Genomic DNA, 21,937 nt, shown 5'->3' on the forward strand with positions numbered 1-21,937 from the left:
TGGAGCATGACTAAGTGTCCTACTGATGTTCTTGCTACACCATAATAAATTAAGGCATCTTCTGTTAATAATTTTTTGATATAAATTAATTCATCTGACTCACACAGCTGTGGAAGTGCATTTTTCCAGAAGAGAGTAGGTAGATACCACTCTTAACTACTTTTTACTAAGATGAAGTACTCTGTTTCTTGAATTATCCAGCTAAAATGATTTTTTAAAATTAAGTAGTGTTTTCAAAAAAATAGTAAAGCAGTTGGCCGTAAGAATTCTGTCATAGTGTTCAAGCATGAAATTCTGAGCTAAAATACATTTATGGGGAAAATCTGAAGTAGGATATGAAATTGCCGTTTGCATTTCTTTAAAACAAATTGTTAGACTTCAGAATGTGTGTATGTTATTGTTTTCTGGTTCATAAAAGACAACCAACAGAACTGGTTTGTTTTAGAGCCAAAGTGTTGAGTATTAAAAGTGATATATCCTGCAAGTACAGAGGGCAGTACCATCAGCACCTTGGTATACAGCTCTAATGACTTTCTCCTTGGATTTATTGACACTGAAGATCAGCATCCACCTGTAATACAGACAAACAGTACAGACAGAATGCAGACAAATAGCTGTGTTTTTTCTTATCCTGGGCTCCTTTTTGCAGGTTGTAAGGAAGCAGTTCAAAAGAGTGTAGACAGAGTACGTTTTCTGGAGGAGGAAATCTTTAGAGCTTTCCATCTCTGTAGTTTCTGCGAAGATTACATTCATACCTATTTGATTCTCTGCAATATTTGTGGCTTAACATATGGAACATAATCGGCACTACACTTAAGCAGTGTAGTAGTTACTGTGGTCATGCTCTTAAGTTCTGCCCCAAAAAAGTGTATATGAGTATGGGGCTTAATTTTTACCTTTTAGCTATAAGTCCTTTTGCGTTTTGAAGTCTTACGAAGACAGGGAATTGAAGAAAAGCTGATTAAAAGAAATTTCTAGTGAATCTAGGAATACAGTTACGCAAAATACTGTCATATTGAAATGTTTTTGCTAACGGCACCTACTGCTTAAGGACATACCTGGCACACCAGCAAGCGAAAGGCATTCATTGCCTTTGGGCTGGCTTGACTCACAGTTCTTCCACTGCTCCTGCTGGTTTCAGGGACGTCTTTGGGGGCTGATTGCTTAGTATATTATCGGGCAAAAACCTCAGTTAAACTGTAGGCAAGCAGAAATGTTCTGAGGTTTTATTTCAGCCTGTCTCCTCAAATCTTTATGGAAACGCAGTCTTTTTCAGGGGGAGGTTATAACTGCTAAAATGTTCCTAACTGAACTACTGGAAGGGTAGAAGGGGCAGGGGGACAGAAATTTGAACATATACTGGTGGACAGTTAAAGTCACTAGCAAAATTTGTCAGTTTTTAGAAGTAATTGTTTCCTGTTTTGCTGATCTACTGATTGTTTTAAATTTTACTTTGTTCTTTAAGGAGACAAGCTGAGTCTTTTTTCTCCTTTTTTCTTTTTTCTTTTCAAGACATCACCACCCCTACTTCCCAGTCAGTTTTACCAAGCTAGAACTTTTGAAAAATGGGGAAACAGGGAAATTACTTATCTATAGAGTGGTGGGCACTTTTTTTTAATTCTGCTTTTAGCCTCCTAGCATGTTTCAGTTATGGAATCCCTGAATTTGAAGTTGGCTTATATATGTTTTACACAAAGAAATACTGTTTTTCAAATGGATGGTATCCCCTTTGTGAAAAAAGTTTCTAAGTACCGTCATGAATTGAAGAGGTATGCTGCTTTGAGAGGAACAGAGCATTCCTGTGTTTCCTGGTAATGTGGGAATCTCTCAGTGTGAGAGGTGTACCGTTTCTGTGATGGTTTCATACCATTACAGTGAGTGAAATCAATTTTACGTGGTAGAAAACTGAGCTTGTACAGGCTTGATAATGGGAACGATTGTACTGGATTTGGACTTGGATGGGGGAACAATGAACGTTGATTCATATTCATTGTATATTCCAGGGATTTCCATCAGTATATAATGGATTTCCAGTTTAAAATTGAATTTAAATAAATTTTTATAATTGCTTATCGTATAGTATATATATTAGCTTTTAATAACTGCCAAATAAATACTTAAATCAGGCTCTGTCGAGTATCACTAAGATAAATCTGTCATTTATGGATGTGGCACTCATTGAATAGTATCTACATTGATATGGATTGCAGAGACTGGGAATGAAACTGCAGAACTACTCTGATAGTAAGCAGAAAATAATTGTACTACTGCTTCTGTCAAGTGCGTTATTTTATAAATGGCTTTTTGAATTGTGGCTTTTTTGGCCTGGCAGTTTTCCTTTCTTTTTTTTTCAGAAGAATACATCTTGTCTTTGCTGTTTGTCAGGCTTTTGGGGATTGTACTCTTTTTTTTTTTTCCTGGTTACTTTTTTTGTTTGCTTACTTTCCTGGACAGACAAATGTGAAATTGTTATTTTCTGTAAAAGTTCTGTGTTTTGGTCTTTACTGTCCCTTGTTGTGAAAAAAACCCGACTTGATGTGTAATTGGGGAACCCTGGGTTGGTGGTGCTGCTATCCTAGAAGTTCTAAAGATACAAAGGAGTTTTGTTCAAGAGAGTTAAATCGGCTACCTGTTTTTCTTGTCATTAGTGTGTTCTTGCAGGCTTTCACGTATGTAAGTGTGAGCATATATTACAACTGAACGTGCATTTTCCCATCCTGTGACGAAGTAGCTTCTTGCAGAGGTTGTATTCTGTCTTTCTAGTATAGACATTTGAAGAGGACTGTATTTTAGATCGATTGTGTGACCTGGCTAAACTGAGAGCAACTGCCTCAGTACTTCAAGGGAAGTTCTTCAGGACAACCAACCAACAGCAACTAGCAGCAGGCACATCAGTCACGGACACTGAAGATCAAACCTCTGGCAGTGGGGATTCTGGTTTTAAAATTGCATATAGAGTAATATGGTATCGTGAATTAGCCAAGGCCATATTTTTATGATAAGCTGGGTTTAATGACTACATGTCTGTACCTCCAGGCTCTGCCTCGTTTGTGAACACAGCGTTTTGAGGGGTGGTGCTACAGGTAAGTTTACTGAAATAAATGAACTTTGTTAAAGCAGTTGCTGCTCCAGGAGGAGGTTGAGGGGCTTGCAATACATACGGAGCACAGCCTCTTGGCTATGAAGTTGTGCTAAAATTTCCAGTCAGGTTTTGTCTCTTCATGTGAATAGTCTAGAGCAGAGGTCCTCAAACTACGGCCCGCGGGCTGGATACGGCCCCCCAGGGTCCTCAGTCTGCCCCCTGGTATTTACAGACCCCCCTGCCCGCCCCCCCCCCCCCCCCCCGGGGGTTGGGGGGGAAACCAAGCAGCCGCAGATGACTGCCTGCCACTGCATCCGCGCCGGCCCCCTGCTTAAAAAGTTTGAGGACCCCTGGTCTAGAGGTGTATCTGATACATTTAACTTAAATTTATACGCAGTTCTTATGTTACTACTTCTGGTGAAAGATGGGAATGAGTTTTAGGAGTTTTAGGCCATGGACATCTTGTACATCTCCAGAGCAATACTAAGATACATCTACACGCCAGCTGGACCTTGCAGCCTGGCAGTTGCAGCAGAAGGGATTGTATGAACCCTCCTTCAGTGCAAATTCAGACAGGTTGTACAAGCTTTTGGTGCTGAACACGGCAGGTCGCCTGGCTGAAATGTTTTAGGGCTTGCTTACTCCAGCTTAGCTGTGGGTATAGCATTGCTGGGAGACAAGACACTGGTCTGCGCTGACGTGTATGTACACTGGATATGTATTTATGACCCTTTACTCTTTTGACCAGTGGCCAGATCTTCCATGTATCAGATAGCTCCATGCTGGTGCTTTTGCGTGAGAATTAATATAAATTGTACTGAAAGCACAGCCGTGCCTGATGGGCTACAAAAATAACATAGAACCCTTCAGAGTGCTGGTCTTCATAATAGGTTTGAGCAGGAACTTCTGCCTGATGTAAGAGAGTCACAGTTGATGGGACAGAAGATGTAAGCCTTGCTCAAGCAGCTGAAGGTAATATGAGAGATGTTTGTTTCTAGCTAGTTAGATACAAAAGTGTATAGGACTGACTTTACAAAAGGACTGTACAAAATACATTGAAAGGGTCTAAAATAGATGTTCTGCTACACTCTGAATGAGCTATTCTCTGGCCAAATAATGGGTTGCACAGACTGTTTTTTAAAAATATATATTTATGCTGAACTGTATGCTTTTTGCCTTAGGGAAGATTTTCAGCCAGTCTAAATTATATGGTGATTTTGTAATCTGAGCTGATGTTTAACATCTGAGCTGAATCACCAGATTTGAGTCCACAGGAGATGAGAATATTCATGGGCACTTTCTTTCTTTTTTACCCTCCTTATCCTGTATGGCAACACAGTCATTTTTAGCTTTACCTTAAAACATCTGAAAACAGTTTCCAGAAATAAATTCTGGTGCCAGTTGTGATTTCCCAGCAATGAGTTCAGAGGATGAGGTAGCATGCCAAAGGCAGAGTATTCTCTGCACAGTTTACTTTTTTTCTTGTTTTGCCAGTGGTTTGGGCATGGCTCAGAGCAGGGCAACAAAGGAGAAGGGCATCTAGACAAAATTCTGTCCTCTTTTGCTCTGTCTCGGGTTACTCCAACTTTCTGCACAGATCAAGAGAGGGAGCGATTTTGGTACTCTGGATTGCTCTTTGGAGGAGTCTCTGACTATTCGAGGAGGAGGCCAGCTACCTTGCACAGCTGCCTGCCCAGTGTAGGACGTTTCTCTAAGGAGAGGATTTACAAAATGCTTTATCTTTCATGATGCTTCAGTTGACTTTCTCGGAAATCTTCTTGATTAAAAAGGAAATCTGGTTAAACAATTCTGTGCATGTAAGTTTGTTTCTGGAAACTAGCAAGTTTATTAAATTCTTTCATCATCATTGCTTCAGTCTAAACTGCTTTTAAGAGCATCCAGTAATTGTCCTATTACAAAAGTCTAGGGGGCTTTGTTAAAGGAGAAAGTAGGCAGATCAGCAGAAAAATAAAGTGTTTCTGAATTCAACTTGTTTCTTTGCACTTCTGGGTAGAACAATTTATATATCAAGACAGTTACTATTCAATTAACTTGAATTAAAGTACATTTGACTTTTACTCCATTTAGAAAGAAACTAAAGAACATTTAAGTACTTAGATATAGTTTAAGTCCTGCGTCAGTTATGATGGTAGTTTTCTATCACGTCAAATATCTTCTCAAGAGCAACCCTAATGAAAGAAATATACAGAACTGGCTATTCAGGGAAAAGCAGTGAATACAAATTTGCTGTCAAATGTGCAGATTAGAAGAACTGTGAGAAAAAGAGACGTCTTCCTCTTTTAATCTCTCTGAGATATCCTCAATATCTTTGTAATTAAAAAGAAAAATGGTGTCAGACATGTAATGATGTGGTTTTCCAAGTTCGACATCTCTTCGTTGCTTTTAATTCAATCATGAATTCCCTAGGTTTAGAATAGTCGCTTTTTTCCTCTAATATGCCATCACGAGACTTGTTTATATCATTTACTTACATGATTTATTATTTACAACATGCAGACCCAATGAGCACTAAGGCACTCTAGGTAGCAATATTGAACAGTTATGATTATGTTTTAGCTCTCAGCAGTTTTCTGCCCGATGCTGATGCTCAGAACTGTGCAGTTACATAGTATAATGGTTGTTATATTTTTGAAGTACTGAACTTTGTGATCTACTAGAAAAATACTAGATTTATACTACATGATACAAGTTGATTAATTCTTATGCTAAATCATCCTAAAGACTTAGGATAGCCATGGTCATGTAAGTGAAGAGGCCTTATTACCCTCTGCTTGGTAGACAGTGGAGAAAACGGAGATCCCAAACAGCTGATTTTTCTGGCTCTTGAATACTGTGACAGCTTTTATGTTCAGCTTTATCTGGGTGGCTGAATAGGAAGCATCCAAATGTGTTAGCTTAATTCGAATCTGATAAAAAGTTAGTTAACGTAGAAAAATCCTAATTATCAGATGGTAAAATACCTTCGGAGAGAAATCCCATTATGTCAGTTGCAGGAAACGTGATGAGTAGAAATTGTTGGAAATCTTCCAGGAGGAATAATAAGAAAAGGATGTCTGGGCAAAAAGATGGAGCTTTTCTTTTATTTCTGCTGGTACAGGAAAGGATGCTTCATGTCAGCTTTATCTGATTTTATTTTTATCTTTTATTGACAAAATCTGTGTCTCCAGATAGCTGTAGAAATACTGGAGTGTAGTCCTGGAAGGAAAGTTAAAGAAATATCGGGTTCATCTCTTTGTCCTGGGCAGAATCACTGATGAACTTGCCAAGTAGCTGAATTTTACTGGGAGGGCCCCCTCTGTCCTGCTGGCAGAAGTAGTATGCAGCAGCTGTAAAGGAGCTTGAAAGCTCTTTAGTACTGAGATAAGTGCAGACTTGTTAGGCATAGGAGTTAACCGTACGATTAACCACCACCCAGCTTCTTAGGTTTTGCAGCTGACAGTGAATTCTGACTTCTGCTTTTGCCAGAGTTTCTGGCAAGTTTGAAGCCCGTGTATGGCTAGCTGCAAATGAACTGTAGTCATACCTTATCCTAGAAAATTCACAGAAAGTTCTGTGGGGAGAAAACCCGCCAAATTCTGAATTTGTGCAAGAAAAATTTTGGTTTCTCATCCACGTAAAGCCCAGAGCTGGTCAGTTTGAGCCTTTTACTGTAGCATATATCAATCTTTGTACTGCATGCAAGCGGCATTTGAGAGTGATACTGAGCATCATCTGAATGTGACCAAAGAGCAACAGAACTGGTGAACAGTCTAGAGCAAGCACAAACCCTGTGAGGAGCGCCTGAGGGAGCTGGGGGGTTCAGCCGGGAGAGGAGGAGGCTCAGGGGGGACCTTCTCGCTCTCTACAGCTGCCTTGACAGGAGGCTGTAGCCAGGTGGGTGTCGGTCTCTTCTCCCAAGTAACAAGCGATAGGACAAGAGGAAGCGGCCTCAGGTTGCGCCAGGCGAGATTTAGATTGGATATTGGGAAACATTGCCTTCACTGGAAGGGTGGTCAAGCACTGGAACAGGCTGCCCAGGGAGGTGGTGGAGTCGCCATCCCTGGAGGCACTTAAAAGACACGTAGATGTGGTACTTGGGGACACGGTTGAGTGGTAGGCTGGGCAGTGCTGGGGTAACGCTTGGATTCAATGATCTTCAAGGTCTTTTTCACTGTAAATGATTCTATGAACGGAGGGGAAATTTGGGAGCCGGTTGGGCTGGACCGTTCTTCCTGCCCATCTGATGTACAGCGAGAGTGGTGCTCAGGTGCAGAGTGGTCCCTGAGGGCTCTCCCTGCCGAGCCTTGGCCGGAGGCTGCCAGGCTGCCCACCTCCTCGCCTCGCTTCTCTTGCGGGTGACGTGATGTTGCAGTGCGGAGACGTGGAGCCAGTTCCCCAGTGAAATGTGTTAGTTGTTGCTTCCCCAGCAGCAGGCTCAGCCACCCACTTAGGGCACTAATCCTGCCTGGTGGCTGACCTGTCGTGCTCTCAGGGCCAGCCCTGTGGAGTTGGTTTGCAGCAAATGTTATGGGAAGAGGCTGTTAACAAGACCTGTAAGCCGTGTAAAAGATCACTACGTAAACAAGAAATGAGTCACTGTTACTCATAACATAAACAGGGCAGTGTGTGAACTCTGGTTTGTTTTGCATGGTGGGGTGGGATTGTTTTGATTATTCCTGTGCTGGAACTCCCAGACTTTCATATATTTTTCACACGTGTATGTACATCCAGTACGTTAGTGTGTTTTTCAGACTATTGAATGTTTGGCTGCATGTCAGAAATGGTTTGACATTTTTCAATCTCCTTTAGTGAAGAAGGTTGGGCAAGCGGATTTTTCCTGTCTGTGTTTTGTATATCAAGTGGAACTTTTTCTGAATTCTGGTCCCTCTATGATGAGTAATTGAGGAGTATATTTAGACAGAAATAATCCTGAACTTGTGCCGCTTAGAGATTGCAAGGAAATCAGTCCTATTTCTCTCAAAGCTTCTTGTCAAGTACCAAAGAAAATGCTGTGATACAGAAAAGCAACTCTGGTACAGGTTTCACTTTTCAACTGAAGCACTTTGCTAAAGCTAGTATCTGCTAATTTCTCAAATGCCTATGTTTTCCCTGTGCTTTTGATTCAGTTTCCATATTTCAGATAGCCTTCATGAAACAATATGCCTCGCCAGCTTGGTTGGATACTTGGTGAAATTGCTGCTGTGATCACATTAAGCCTGATCAGCCAAACCGTGGCAGGGCAGGTGCATGCAGCTAATTGCAGGCTTTGTCTTTACAGCATAGTCTGGATGCAAATGCTGTTTCAGTGCTATTTAGCAGGAATTGAAGGTGGGAGGATAATTCTTATTTTCAGTCTCTGGTAGGATGTATGTGTTAGTGTACTGCTAGTTATGTTATTCGTGACAGACATCAGGAATTGTTAACCAAGTGTCAGATAAGCAATTCTTTTTGTAGGCAGGAAGACACTGTGTGAAGCTTTCATCCCATCTTCAGACTGCATATAAGTAAAGTAGTCGCTCTTTTTTGTCTTCCATCACTCTTTACGGTTTGGGTTTTATGGCAGTCACCTTTTCCCCTCTTACAACAAGAGTATCCTATTTCTCTCTTTAAAGATCTCCTTAATTACCCTCACAGCTTACTGTGAGATGCTATGTAGCAGGGTGCTGTCTGACATTAGGGCCTTCGCAACCTATTTCTCAGAATTTAGAAAATATTCTAAAAACTTACAAGTCCCAGGTTTTTGGAGGCATTTTTTCCATAATAGGACTTAATTTACTTGCGAGTTTAACATGTTTGTTGCAAATTGATTTAGATTGCTTTATATGATTTGTTGGGATCATAGTTGACATCATGACCTCAAGACACTTGAATTCATGAGTAGGATCAGAGAAGTTACCCAGCATTTAGATTTGTGGTTTACTTTACTTTCCAAACTGCAACGATGGCCGTGATTCACCAGAGTGGTAACAATTATGAGTTAAGAGAATGGACTGTGGCAAAGGAGCTAGTGTTTTTCTCAGGCTGTTCTCATCTCTCAAACAGTGGGATGGTCCTAGCTAGGACAAGTTAGTTCTCATGTGTCCTTAAACATGGATGAGTTTGTCCATCTGCCACATACAAATTTTCAATATGTTCCAACAAATGCCCGTGCTGCCCCAGGTGCACTGTACTGCTCTGCAACTGAGGGAAATTTTTTCATCCATCCTATTAAAATTTTGTCTTTAACTTGTAATCCTCCTGCATGACCCTTAGTTTGCAGTGATTTTACAGCCATAAACCCACTGTATACAGTAGTTCAAAATTGCATACATCTCTAGTTGTGGGACAGAAGAAAACTACGTGACTGACAGCATTAATTAATGAATCTCACCACATCTCCTGGTGCAGAGGGACTCTTTCACTGTGACATTTAAGACCTAACTGTTAGCATGTGCTGTTGCCTAGATCACAAATAAAAAAGAAGAGGGACAAAATAAAAAGGGTGGGGAGCTGATCCCTGTGTGTTTCACGGCCATGTGGGGAAGTTGGTAGCTATTTCTTACTTACCCTTCTGGTCTCAAAGTCATCTAGGATTTTCAGATCTAGCAAACAATACCCAGCATAAAGAAACAAGGTAGCTAACTTCCCTGGCTCTAATTTAAGAAGGCCTTTTATACTGAAGTTTCCTTTTCATCACTGACACTGGTGTCAGAGACAGGGTGCGCAGGAGTTAGTGAATGCTGCTGACGTCTAGCATCAAAAATAAAATGCATTTTGTATTTAGCCAAAACATTGTTCATGTCAGGAAAGACTGTGTTGCATACTTCTTGATGTAATTATGGTAATCTCCATGTCACTTCTATATATGCAGAACTACTGAACTGAATTTTTGTTTCTTTCCTTTTCTGCAATATTTGATGCTGAGCCATGTACAGTGTGTGATGAATTGCATACAACTGAGTTGAATTTTATTTTTGCCCTTTATTAGTTATTAATATTTCAAAACCTTTCCAATTTATGAAAAGCTGAAAAACAGCAGAAGAATCTGTGATATACTGGAAGGGTGCATAGACTGAAATGTTATTAAAAAGAAAATTGAAGATAAACGATAGGAAATAGAAGTGAAAGTAAGAAGCAGTTTTTGAAGGTTCATCATGTGGGTGAGGAGGAATTAACAGGAAAAGAAAACCCTCAAAATAGGAAAATGCCCTTTTTAAAAAAAAACACAAACCAACAAGTATTTCTTAAACACAATCTTGGGACCTCCAAGAACTCTCCTTGATTTTCTTTTTAACAATTAAGTGTCTTTTGACCTTTTGAGGCTGTGTCTTTTGACCTTTAAAGGCTGAGATTTCTGTTTAATAAACTGGTCATCAGACACTTGATTGATAGCGGTAGTGTACCGTAGGTCTAATTACAGTACTATGGAAGTGGCCATACCCACAACCAGTCCATTCACTTCTTATGGGTTCTGCCTAATTCTGTGTTACAGGCTTCCTTGCTGGAAACAAGGAACACTTTAGCAGGTGATGCTCAGCACTGCCTGACAGTGCTTGTGTTATCTTAAGAGAATAAATATATCTGTGTATGATAGCTGCAGTCTTTGACAGCAAGAAGAAAGCCTGAGAATAATATACAGGTGCCTTTATTTGTTTTTATATATGTGTACATGCACACATTTTTCTTATGTGTGGTTATTTGTATGTATAAAAATAAGGAAATCTTTCCTGCAGTATACATACCTCACAGGTACTATACTGGGATAATTGCTGTTGTCACTGGTTAAGCTGCAGTCTGGTCAGAAACGTTGAAATATGATTTTCAAATTGTATGAAGAGTGAAAGGACACAATTTCTTCGCAATGAGCTCTGGAGTTACTCCTGGGCAGAACAACAGCTTTGGTTTGGGTTACTTTGCAGGAAATACAGGGGTTTTATTCCAGGTGAGTATCTTACTGAAGACCACTTCCACAATTTTGACTGAAAAACACATTACCATGGAATTCTGTTTCTTCTGAAGGCAGATGGTTCTGCCAGATGAGGACTGTTTTATTTCCTCTGTAAAATTAAGAAACAATGACTTGATATAAACTACAGCTTTTGAAAAAGGCAGACAGCTTTGGTCAAAGTCACGTGGTGGCTTAGATAAGGAAGTTTTCACACTCCTCCTATGGCAAGAGGGTTCCCCATTGCCGATTCTATCTTCCTATAAGCTGTTCCCTCTGTTTCAATATTTTGCTATTCTTGTCTTTCCTTTCTGATGATTTATCTCAAGTTGTGAGTAATGTGAGGGCTTATTTTCAAATGGTGACACTTTTAGTGCTGTGCATAATGAGATGCAAGTTCTGTTTCTGAAGGTATGGCGTGATGATGTTGACGTGACCATTTCAGTGAAGGTCACCTAGTGTCTCCTCAGGGCTAGAGGAAGGCTGTTGAATTTATAAGGCCTCTGTTTTCTGATGTATGGAAAAGAACAACAAAATCTGACTGCACAGATAAACTGACATGGGCTAACTGAATATAGATCCGTAGTCTGAAGTACCCCAGTCAATGGTCCGATGTATTTTTGTATGGTATAGAGGATCTCAGAAGCTATGCTATGTACCTTAAAAAATAAAATTCTTACCAAATTATTTTACAGTAGCATAAATCTGTGATACCGTATTTCTACTGAAATATGTCCAACCTTATTAATATCTTCAACACTTTACCAATTCTGAACACAACAGTGCATGGAGAGTATTGTTGCAGACTAACATATGTAAGTGAAAGTAGATCATGTGCTGCTCTGATTTCTTTGGTGGAAGACGAATTCATTATCTCTTTGCTCTTTAGGCTACGGCCAGACTTAAATTAGCTTTGTTACTGTCACTGTTCTTGCTTGATAGGTGGTCTTGGATATTTTGCTTTTTGTCGCTTTCTCGCTTAGAAATTTTGTTTCGTGGTGTGTCGTTAAACTGAATTTTGTGGCAAGTGATTAGTACTTTTTTTTATGTATGTGTACAAACACTGAGGTGGCTGCAGTAGTAGGGCAACAAAGTAAAATACTAGACTCTGTCCCTTTTAGGCTTCTGGAGGAACGTTGTTGCGCTAGTGCCAGTCCATTTGACTGAGTAACCTGCTGTCTCGCTTTAACACTTTTTTTTTTCTTCTTCGTGATAGATCTCTGAACAACAACTTTTTCACGTAAATTGACAAAGGTGGAGAAGAGATGGCCAGTTCAGCCCGAGAACACCTGCTTTTTGTGCGACGTCGCAACCCCCAGCTGCGGTATACTCTGAGCCCAGAGAATCTGCATAGTTTGGCATCTCAGGGCACCATGGCTGAGAACATGAACTTGCAGCGTGCCAACAGTGACACTGATTTAGTGACCTCGGATAGCAGGTCAAGTTTGACAGCCAGTATGTACGAATACACCTTGGGGCAATCTCAGAACCTCATAATTTTCTGGGATATTAAGGAAGAAGTAGACCCAACTGACTGGATAGGACTTTATCACATAGGTAAGTCAGAACCATGTTGTAATACTTCTGTGTGTTTCTTGCTATTTTGCCACTTCGTATTTAATTTCTTGATGCGTGTTGTGGCACACTGCATAATTAATTTGAAGATAAAGTTGAGGTAAGACTGCAGAAAATTATCTTGGGTTTCTCTTTGCTTTTCTTAGTGCAGTGAACTATGTAAAAACATGATTCTGATTAATGTAGATCTGATTCCACAGTAACCTGCTAGAAGATGAAATGCATTCTTCTTAAACAAGCGTGCATACAATTTCTTGTTTTCACCTTTCCTCTGGTGGCTGCCTTACAGACTGGAAAATTTGGAGTACTGTATTCTTCCTATAAGGAACAGCCAAATTTATGCCTCCTTGGGCCTAAACACCCCCCCACCCCCCCCCACCCCCATCACGCTACTGTGTAATAACAGAGTGTTTGAGTTTGAGTACGTTTGGTTTCTTGTTTTCTTGTTAAATGATGAAAGGTCCAGGAACTCATTCACATTGAGCTTTTCTTTCCACTGCCACTTAAAATCTGTGAGTGCTGGTGAGAGTTTTGTTACTGATTTAAAATAGATCTGAGCAGAGTCTTGGCTTAAAGGCTTGTGGTTTCATCATTCTCAATGATCTGCATGCTCAGTGAATTGCACATTTTTTTACAACAGAGAGGTAAGGATATATTCAGCCTGATAGGCGTGCTTGTCTATTTTAATTTAGGCTTTTTGATATGCTCTTTCAAGTATCTAGCATGTTTTAAGAATAAAGATTAAAAAAATTCTAAGAGTATGATCTAAAAACTTTTTTTGCATAACTCTTACAGACATAGCTAAGGTAAGTTAAACTGCACAGGGTATAATCCAGGATTTTCAGTCCTTGGTAATAATTGCTGTGAAGTACGTCCAGTTGCCACTTACTACTTTGAAAGCTGAGGACGTTCACTTCTTATTTTTTTCTGGAGAGGGATATTTGTGGGTGAGTATATTTAAAAATAAAAGTCCCATTCTGAAACACCTTATTAATATTCAATGTAGTTGCTTGAGGTTATCCATCCTGCTCGCTCTTTAAAACGAAAACCATTTCACTTGACAGAGTTGCCCACCTCTGACACTGCCTCCGGAAGGTGGCAGAAATTGTGTGTGCTCACTAACACAAGATGGTACTGGGGCTGTGCCAGCCTGCTGCTATACCTCCAGTGTTCCCCCACGTCTTCTAGTAAAGCATCATTTTTCAAGGAGCTAGGAACAGAAAAAGGCAAATATTTTTCTCTTACTTAAAAAAGCACAGTCCTGTGTTGTTGTTGTGTGTGTTTTTTGTTTTTTTTTTAATGTTTGTTGTACAATTATCTGTCATGAAAACTGGATCAGTGTTTTGAGGGGGCAAAAGTAGTTATTAATTCTGTAAATGAAGAGATGAAATTGTAAACATGAGCATCATTCTGAGCTCAGGTGTAGTACAGAGAGATCTGGCAAAGGTCTGAAGCAATCCAGGTACCTTTTCACTTCCAATTAATTTCACAGAATATATCCATTATGAAAGGAGTTGAAAATGACACACTGGAAGCAATCTTGTCTCTTCATTCATTCATTCATTCATTCATTTATTTATTTAGCATGCTTTCCCTAGTTTTCTGTCATTAGAAACTAGTTTTGTGCTGTTCCAAGTGTGGTTTTACTGCAAGGCTAAAACTGCAGTGGCTTACTAGGAATCCCACCACACTTATTATATCTCTTTATTTTTAAGAGATTTACTACAAACTGCTCTACACATTCACCTGGGCGTCAGTTGGTCACGACTGTTAGTAATCAGAATCACTGCCTTTACTATTAGGTGGTTTGCAGATGTTTGCTTTACGCTAGGGAGTGGTGGATGGAGCTTGCTCTACTGCAGTACAACTTCAGTGAAATGTTTGCCCTGCTAAATGGTTATGAAAATAGGTGTTAATCTTTTTTAAAATGGGAAAGCCTGAGGGGAGAAACACAGCGTTATCTTACTCTGAAGGACTGATTCTTATATTTTAAGTGCATGTGAATTTTTTCCCAGACTAGACCTCTGTTTTAAAAAATAAAAATAAAAAGGGGGGGAAGTCATAAATGAACGAATACTTTGTAGAAAAGGCTGCATATTTTATTAGACACTAATTGACTGTAATGCCCTTGAGATACTCCTCTGCAGTAACTTTTTGTCTTTTGTTTTTAAATGCACAAAGTTGAACCTAACTGAAAAATTCTACATCGCTAAATTTGTGCTCAGTTTTTCTAGAATTTTGTATTTTAAAGAATGTTTTTGATACACGGATGAGTTTGCTGGCTTTAGTACCATACTCATGTCTTCCTTTGTCTCATCACTGTGTACAGCTGAAACACGATCTGTTTTCTTGTGGAGGGACTGTTTTGTACAGAGGGATGTCATCTTTTCCAATGTATTCCTAAGGATTACCAGAATAAAAGTATATGTGAGGGATGCAGCATATTCTGTGAAGGCAAACATCCTTTTTCCTGACTATTTCTGGGTTTGTGCTATCTGAACTTCAAAAAGTGTCAGTAGCACTTCTTGAACAGTCTTGTCCATCAAGTTTTCTTGAAGCAGCTTTCTAGTTCCAGGGCCAAGATGTGTGGAGAATGTAGATAACGCATCTATAAAAGCACAGAAAGGTGTCCCAGTGAGACTACATGCAAGGGAAAAATGTTATTTCTGAGTCTTAGCTCTTCTTTAGGTAAATTGGGCAGTGTTGCATGAAACGTGAAATTGGCAAATCTGAAATACAAGTTTATCATTTTGAATTCGGTTTTTAAGCTCTGCCTGGAATGGGCTTCTCATTTTTTTTCTTCAGGACCAGTTTTGAGGATTGTCACTTGAAAGTGACAAGGTGTGATGCAATTTGGAGATGGGGCTTTTTAGTGAGTATTGTACCTGTACTTTGGGGAGTAAAGGTAAATTTTCAGTCTTTCTATCCTAATGGAGAAGGAAGGAAGGGAGGAATTATCTCATTTTTTTTAACTTTTTTTTTTTTTTTTTAAGAGCTAAACTAGGATTCAGACTAAAAACCTTCTTAATCTTTTTAAGTGGTAGAAGACTATGGAATTTAACAAACACGTGCATCCTGTTAGACCCATGTTTTCCTGTGCAGTACTGACATAGCTTTTGCTCTGTACATGGTTTTTTCCAAGCAATATTTAAGCTATTAGAGTTTTACAGATTTTTTTTTTTCCACTAGTTAAAGAGGAATCTGAATCTTCCCATGGCAAGAGTGGTCATGCTCTGGAAGTCCTACAGTGAGTAAGACTGCACAACATACTGAAGCTAGCTGGAATCAAAGAAAAGAAATGGATATTCAGTTTGAAGGGACTGTGAGACATCCCGGTTTTCTTGCTGTTGTGTTATTGTAGCAGCAGAGTACCAAGACTTCTTGGGCAGTTAGAACCGTGTAAGAAGATGAGCAGGTAGACTCTCCACTGCTCATGGGATGCTGAGGGAACTTGAAACGTGATGAGTTTTATGGGTTGCCATGAAGTCTTATATTTAAAGAAATCAGAAAGTACAAAATAAAGAATAAAAAGTCAGGAGGGAGAAGCAAACCCTACTTTTGGTTTAAATAGATCAGCTCCCATGGCCAAATTGCCCAGGTTGGCCTATTTTTGTTCTAATTTACAGAGTCCTATTTATGAGACGCATGCCCTTATTCTAGAGATTCTTAGCACATTTAAAATGCTGGCTATCAAAGGTCATTATATTTATTTCCATCAGCTGCTTTTCATAGGCTGCTTGGCTTTTTGTTACACTGACAACATGGATCCACAAAAATATTACAAAACCAAAATCAAACCACACAAACAAAAAGATGCAAAGTTACAAAGGGCAGAACAGCTAGGATGTAGGTTTATGCTAAGCCGCCTAGGGTAATGGGGTTTGGAGCCTCTCTATTTCAGGTCAGACACGATTAAAAATAAAAAAGCTTTCATGTAAACTGCCTTTAATACACTTAAAATAGTGACTTACATTAGACAGAGAGATTATAAAATGTTAAGGTACTTTATTTCCAGAAGATTTCTCTGGTTTTCTTTATGGATAACATACAAAGTAATGATTTTATTATTTTCCAGAAAAGCCTGATTATTCGCTTGATTTTTTTTCCTTCCTTTTTTAGCAATATGAGTACTTTTCTGTACTTGTAAAATCTGAGCAGTACTGTTAATATCTATTGACTAGTTACTGGGCTTAACAGTATGAATTTGTGGTTCCTCCTCATTTTAGCTGCTGTTAAAATCTGCAAACCATGGGCTTGACTTTCTGTGCAGAACACTTGGTCTTTGCCCAGCTGGCTCCATGGAGAGTCTTTGGTTTAGGCTTCCAGGAGGCTGGCGTGCTGCTTGTCATGAGCCCTTGGGGATTGATTTGTGGGCTGTTGGGTTTTGTTTATTTTTTTTTTTTTTAATGATATCATCTGAACATCTAAGCACTGTGGTGATTTTGTTCTCTTAAAGAAATAAACAAAAGGACCAGCTATGTTTCTGAAGCTCTGTAAGAGCCATACCTGTGCATGTTGAGGTATCGGTGAAACTCCCACTGGAGATGTATGCTTAAATAGTATGTATCACGAAGCAAAATTCATAGTCGACAATTAAGTAGGATTACAGGAAAGAATGTGAATTCATCTTGGCCTGCATCTGGGGCTGGCGCTAGTCTGTGTGTGTCTGTCTGATGTTGATATTTGTGACAAGCAAAACCGTGTGGAAAAAGCTGTCTTGAAATACTTCATTTGCTGGTGATTTAGTAATATTTAGGGAAAGGCTGCCTCTGGAGCGGGATAATGAAAAGTGAAGGCAGTCTAATATGGGAATTGTATCGCAAAATCATACGTGGTGAGGCTTACAGTGGTTTAAAAAAAAAAAATAGATCTGTAATAAACCAGGGGTCTTCGGAAGCTTTTCCTCCAGGTACTGCATTTCAGTCTTACTCTTCCCTTTCTTCCTAGATCCTGACCCACATGTAAAGTTACTTTTTCACCATCACAGAATTTGGTACTTTCTCCTCCTCAGTTGTGAGCTAGTGAATTTTACTCAAAAATCAGTAAATGGACAGCATAATACTTTCTCTTTACTGCAAAAATTAGAAGACATGAACAGAAGGTGCTTTCTCTGTGTGTTTTCATGGCATGTAGCAGGTACCTTATATATACTCACTACATTAAAATACAATTATGATACTTGTTTTAAGAAGAAAAGAATTGCCTGCCTGATAAAGAAATAAAAACAAAACCTGAAAGCTTGTAGGATGGTATTTATGTCTGGAAGAAGTTCAAGCTGTGACAGAGAAAGTGTTGCCAGAACATCCAAACTTTTCAGTTAATTGTGTTTCTTAAGTTTTTGAGATACCCCTGACCTGAAAAATAGACAAACGTAGCTGCAGGGAGGGCACTTTCAGATGTGTTGTCAGTATCTTTCCACTGCAAGAGGTTTTGGCATGACAACATTTATAATCCTTCGGATAGGAAGCTGTGTTTTCCTCACCCTGCCTTTTTGATGTCAGTGGCTGTTCCAGCAGATGAGAAGATGGCAAATACAAACTCTGGATAATGGAAAACAACGTACACTTCTAAATTCGCTATACTTCCTTTTACCATAAAACTGCCTTGTGTTAGCTTGGGTGTTTTATTTGTTTGAGGGAGGTTGGCTTTAATTTTGTTTTTTATAGACATTTGCTGAGCTGTTTTCTGTCATCCAGTCAACATTCCATACAGTGTTTTCAGAATAATTTGGGAAAAAAAGTTACTCCAAATCACTGACAACTGGATTAGTTGCATTAATTCATCTATTCATTTGTTCTATGTAAGTAATAGATTATGGATTAGTTTTACATTATGCACAGTGTTAGAATTCCTCCTGTAAATTTTTTATGAAGTTCTTGGCTTCTTCACCTGCACAGATTTATCAGTGACTATAATAATCTGAATTAATGGAGAAGTGTTAGAAGCGGAGTGTTAAATATAGTATGTTAAGGACATCACTGGTGTAGTTAAAACCAGTGGCACTTGAAAAAATGAGAAAAGCATACTACGACTCTGAAACTTAACACTTCATTGGTGGGTAAATTCAATATAACCTTTTAATATATCGTGATATTGGATACACAGGTTCTTAATGTATAATCAAGGAGGTTACGGAAGGTGCCTATATTGATCTTGATAGGCCTTTCCTAGCAAATCTCATCAAGGTCTATCTTGCAACTTATGCTAATTGAGGAACAAAAAAAAATAATGCAGAGAATGGCCAGAGCTGACCATCTCAGAGCTCCTCTGGGACAGAAAAATTTTCAGGTAAGCCTGAGCAGTACCCAACCCTTGTACAGTTTGCCAGTTTGGCATAAGACAAGTACTGATGTGAGGTGAAGATGCTACAAGAACGCAGGTAAACTGGCTGCGCTTAGCTGGCATTTACTCCATGGGAAAAAGCAAGGCGTCTGCATTGGGAGTGTTTCTTTCTCTGCCCAGCAGCATCCGGGACTCCATCGCTGTAACTCTGGTGGGCAGCCAGTTCCCAGGCAAGCAAATCCTGTGCTTCAGATCTTTGTTTCAAGGTCTGGTCAAACTCTCGCTTCATGAGATCTGTTTCCTTTGTCCAGCTGTCATTCAGAGTTAACGTCAAACTGTTCAGCTTTTGGTTGTATTTTGAGCCCCTGCTTGCTCATCCCATCACTAATATGTCAGTAGTCCTTGAAAGTTTATAAAAATTAGTATATTCATTGCCCTTGTAATTCCTGCCTGACTTGGGAATAAATTAATCTTTTATATCTCAATGTGCGGTAATGCAAAAAATGAACCTACAACTTCCATAAAATTTCCTGTATACTGTAGTAAGCAGAAGAGGAAAAGATAAAACAAAGATTTGTGACTTTGCCTTGAAGAAGCGAGATAAGTACTGTAGAGTGTTAATTGAATGTAAAGGAGCTTATTTTGAAAATTTGTAGAATATATTCAAAAAAACTTGAATAGTTACGCAGATACATAGTAAGATCATAAAAGGAAATGGACAGAGGATATTTATTCTTAAGGGGAATATTTAAGAATTCATTTTCAGCTTGATCTCTTCTTGCATGTCCCTGCTAACATCAAGCCCTCTTTTAACTGTACATTGAAGAAGGTTTGATGGATACAGGTCACCGCTTCCTAGTTTTCTTACAGAAAGGGTGTTTAGAAATTCTCTTTCTGGTTTTCCCTGACAAAAATTCTCTGATTGTTGCTATTCAGTTGCCATTAGAAGTTTTTGTTATTTGATATGGTATGAACTGTCATGTTCCATGAAGTGCTTCCTTTCTTGAGGATTTAAGCTTTATTTGATGGCTGTAAATGTGGTTCATGTGAGTGCAGTTGCACTTGAGGATAATTTTTGACAGATTAAAACTGAAACCTTGGACCTACTAGGTGTCATCTGTGAAGAGGGCTAAGAATTGAAGGCATTCGGTGCCTTCCAAGATCATGAACTTAATCAGTGTTTTATCTTTGCCATCAAATGTGGAAGCGCTTTCTTGCATATGAAGCCAGTTAAGCCTAAATGGGTTTGGCTTTGTAAGATGAAATATGCATAGAAAAACATTATAGCGCAATAGCAGGCACATACGTTGTCACTGAGGTAAATATCCAGTAATGACCTTATAAAAAAGAAAAAAACCCATATTTCTATATTCACTGTAGTTTAATTTGTATAGAGTTTTATGCATGACATAGTGCAGCAGATGGTAGCCTGCAGGGACAGGGACAATTCTATTTGAAAAATTTTTCAGGTTAGATGCATCTCTGAATTTTAGTAGATTTACAGGCGGGCAGTTGCCTTCAAGATACTGAATAAGGATGCAACAATCTACCAAAGTCAACAATGAATAAGGTGAGGTTTTTAGGAGTTTTTGATGGGATAGTTCTTAATGTACAGGCAGCAACACCTTCTTTGATGTATTTTTTCGCTTGTGAATTATTTGAGCAATAGGATTGAAAATGCATCGTCCAGTTTCCCTTAAAAAAAAAAACAACAAACCACAAAACAAAAAAACAACCAAAAAACCCCCATAACATACCGTGGTAAGTTTTCGGCAAGTAAAATCAAAGGCAACTCACCTGATATTTTGCCAAATCATGTGGAATAGCTTTATGACTCATCCATTTGGCTAGATGTTCTGAGTCATCAGCATATAAGATTTTGATTTTGAAAAGCAGTCCTAATTACTGCATACTTGAGTACACTCCTTCTCTCCTGCTCAAGCAGTTAAATATTTCTGAATAAATAAATAACATAAATATATCTGATATATAAATAAATATTTCTGAACTAAACCTTTCAGATTAACATAGATTACTGTCTTCGGTGCTAGTCTTTACTGCCTGTTGGCTGAGCGGTGCTAAGCTGGCGGAGCATTTACTCTCCCAAGAACACAACCAGCTCTATGCTGCTGTAGCATCTCCGATGGCATGAGGGAGAGTAGCCTCAGGAGGGTGTACCCAGGAGTGAGGGACCATCTCTCTGGCAGTAATTTGCACTCAACCTGCTCAGCTGCAATGTGCAGTGGTGACCCCAGCAGAGAGGGTGTTGGTGGCTGTGATCTGTAGGCTGCTGTAATAGGAGTGCAAGTCTGATTGCACTTTTTATAATTACTTTTTTATGCTCTGGGTTTATTCGTATTGCTGGGGGTAGCTGAGTTGGCGAGCCTTTGCTTCTAGTTGCATTTAATTCTAGGTTCTGTTCTTTGCCTGCAGAGTCCTAGGGAATTACTGCTTTTTAGAATTATTCTCCTAGGAGATATCATGGTAATGTTATCTGTAGGTGCTTTCAAGATATTTACGCAAATTAATAAAGCTGCTTTGCCTTCATTAGTCTACACAGTTTGGTGGTCCTTTTTTTGCTGTTGCATGTTAACACTGCAAGACAGAAAGCTTTTTAATTCTGAGGTTTTGTGCTAAAAAGTTAAATAAGCAACATGCTTATCTGCTTTTTTGACTTCCAGTGATGATTTTAATATAACTGGCTTTGGTTTTGGGCACTGGTAAAATGGTAGCACTTCTAAAGAATTGCAACATGATCTTCGTGTTTCTTTTAGCTTTTGTCTTACCCAGTTTAATCTGCAGAGTCATTTAGCACTTCTCACAAGCAGTGTTAGGCTTTGCCTGCTCTCATCTTCATTACATGAGCTTAAAGATTTGAGACTGGAAGTAATACTAGCATCCTTTTTGTTTAAAAGGTAAATCTTAACCCTGAAGAAATAATCGATCTCATTACAAAACTAATAAAGCATACATGTGAGAAAAAAGATCTAGGCAATGCATGGGGAAAGTAAGTCACTCCTGTTCCTCTGAGTATGATACAGTGGTGCTGAAGACAAGTTAGCAGTTTTTCTGGT

At 39.2% G+C, this 21,937-nt stretch overlaps 1 protein-coding gene across 1 annotated transcript in view; it reads left to right on the forward strand.

The window, feature by feature from the left end:
* The window catches only part of HECW2 (HECT, C2 and WW domain containing E3 ubiquitin protein ligase 2), a 176,471-nt gene that overhangs the window by 42,266 nt on the left and 112,268 nt on the right, over positions 1–21,937 (forward strand). Inside the window, exon 2 of the mRNA XM_055812962.1 lies at positions 12,223–12,563. Coding sequence (XP_055668937.1) covers positions 12,272–12,563 — 292 coding nt within the window. The 5' untranslated portion in view covers positions 12,223–12,271. The remainder of the gene's footprint in view (positions 1–12,222; positions 12,564–21,937) is intronic.

This window comes from Falco peregrinus, chromosome 8, assembly GCF_023634155.1.
Source record: "Falco peregrinus isolate bFalPer1 chromosome 8, bFalPer1.pri, whole genome shotgun sequence".
In the NCBI taxonomy this organism is placed as follows: Eukaryota; Metazoa; Chordata; class Aves; order Falconiformes; family Falconidae; genus Falco; species Falco peregrinus.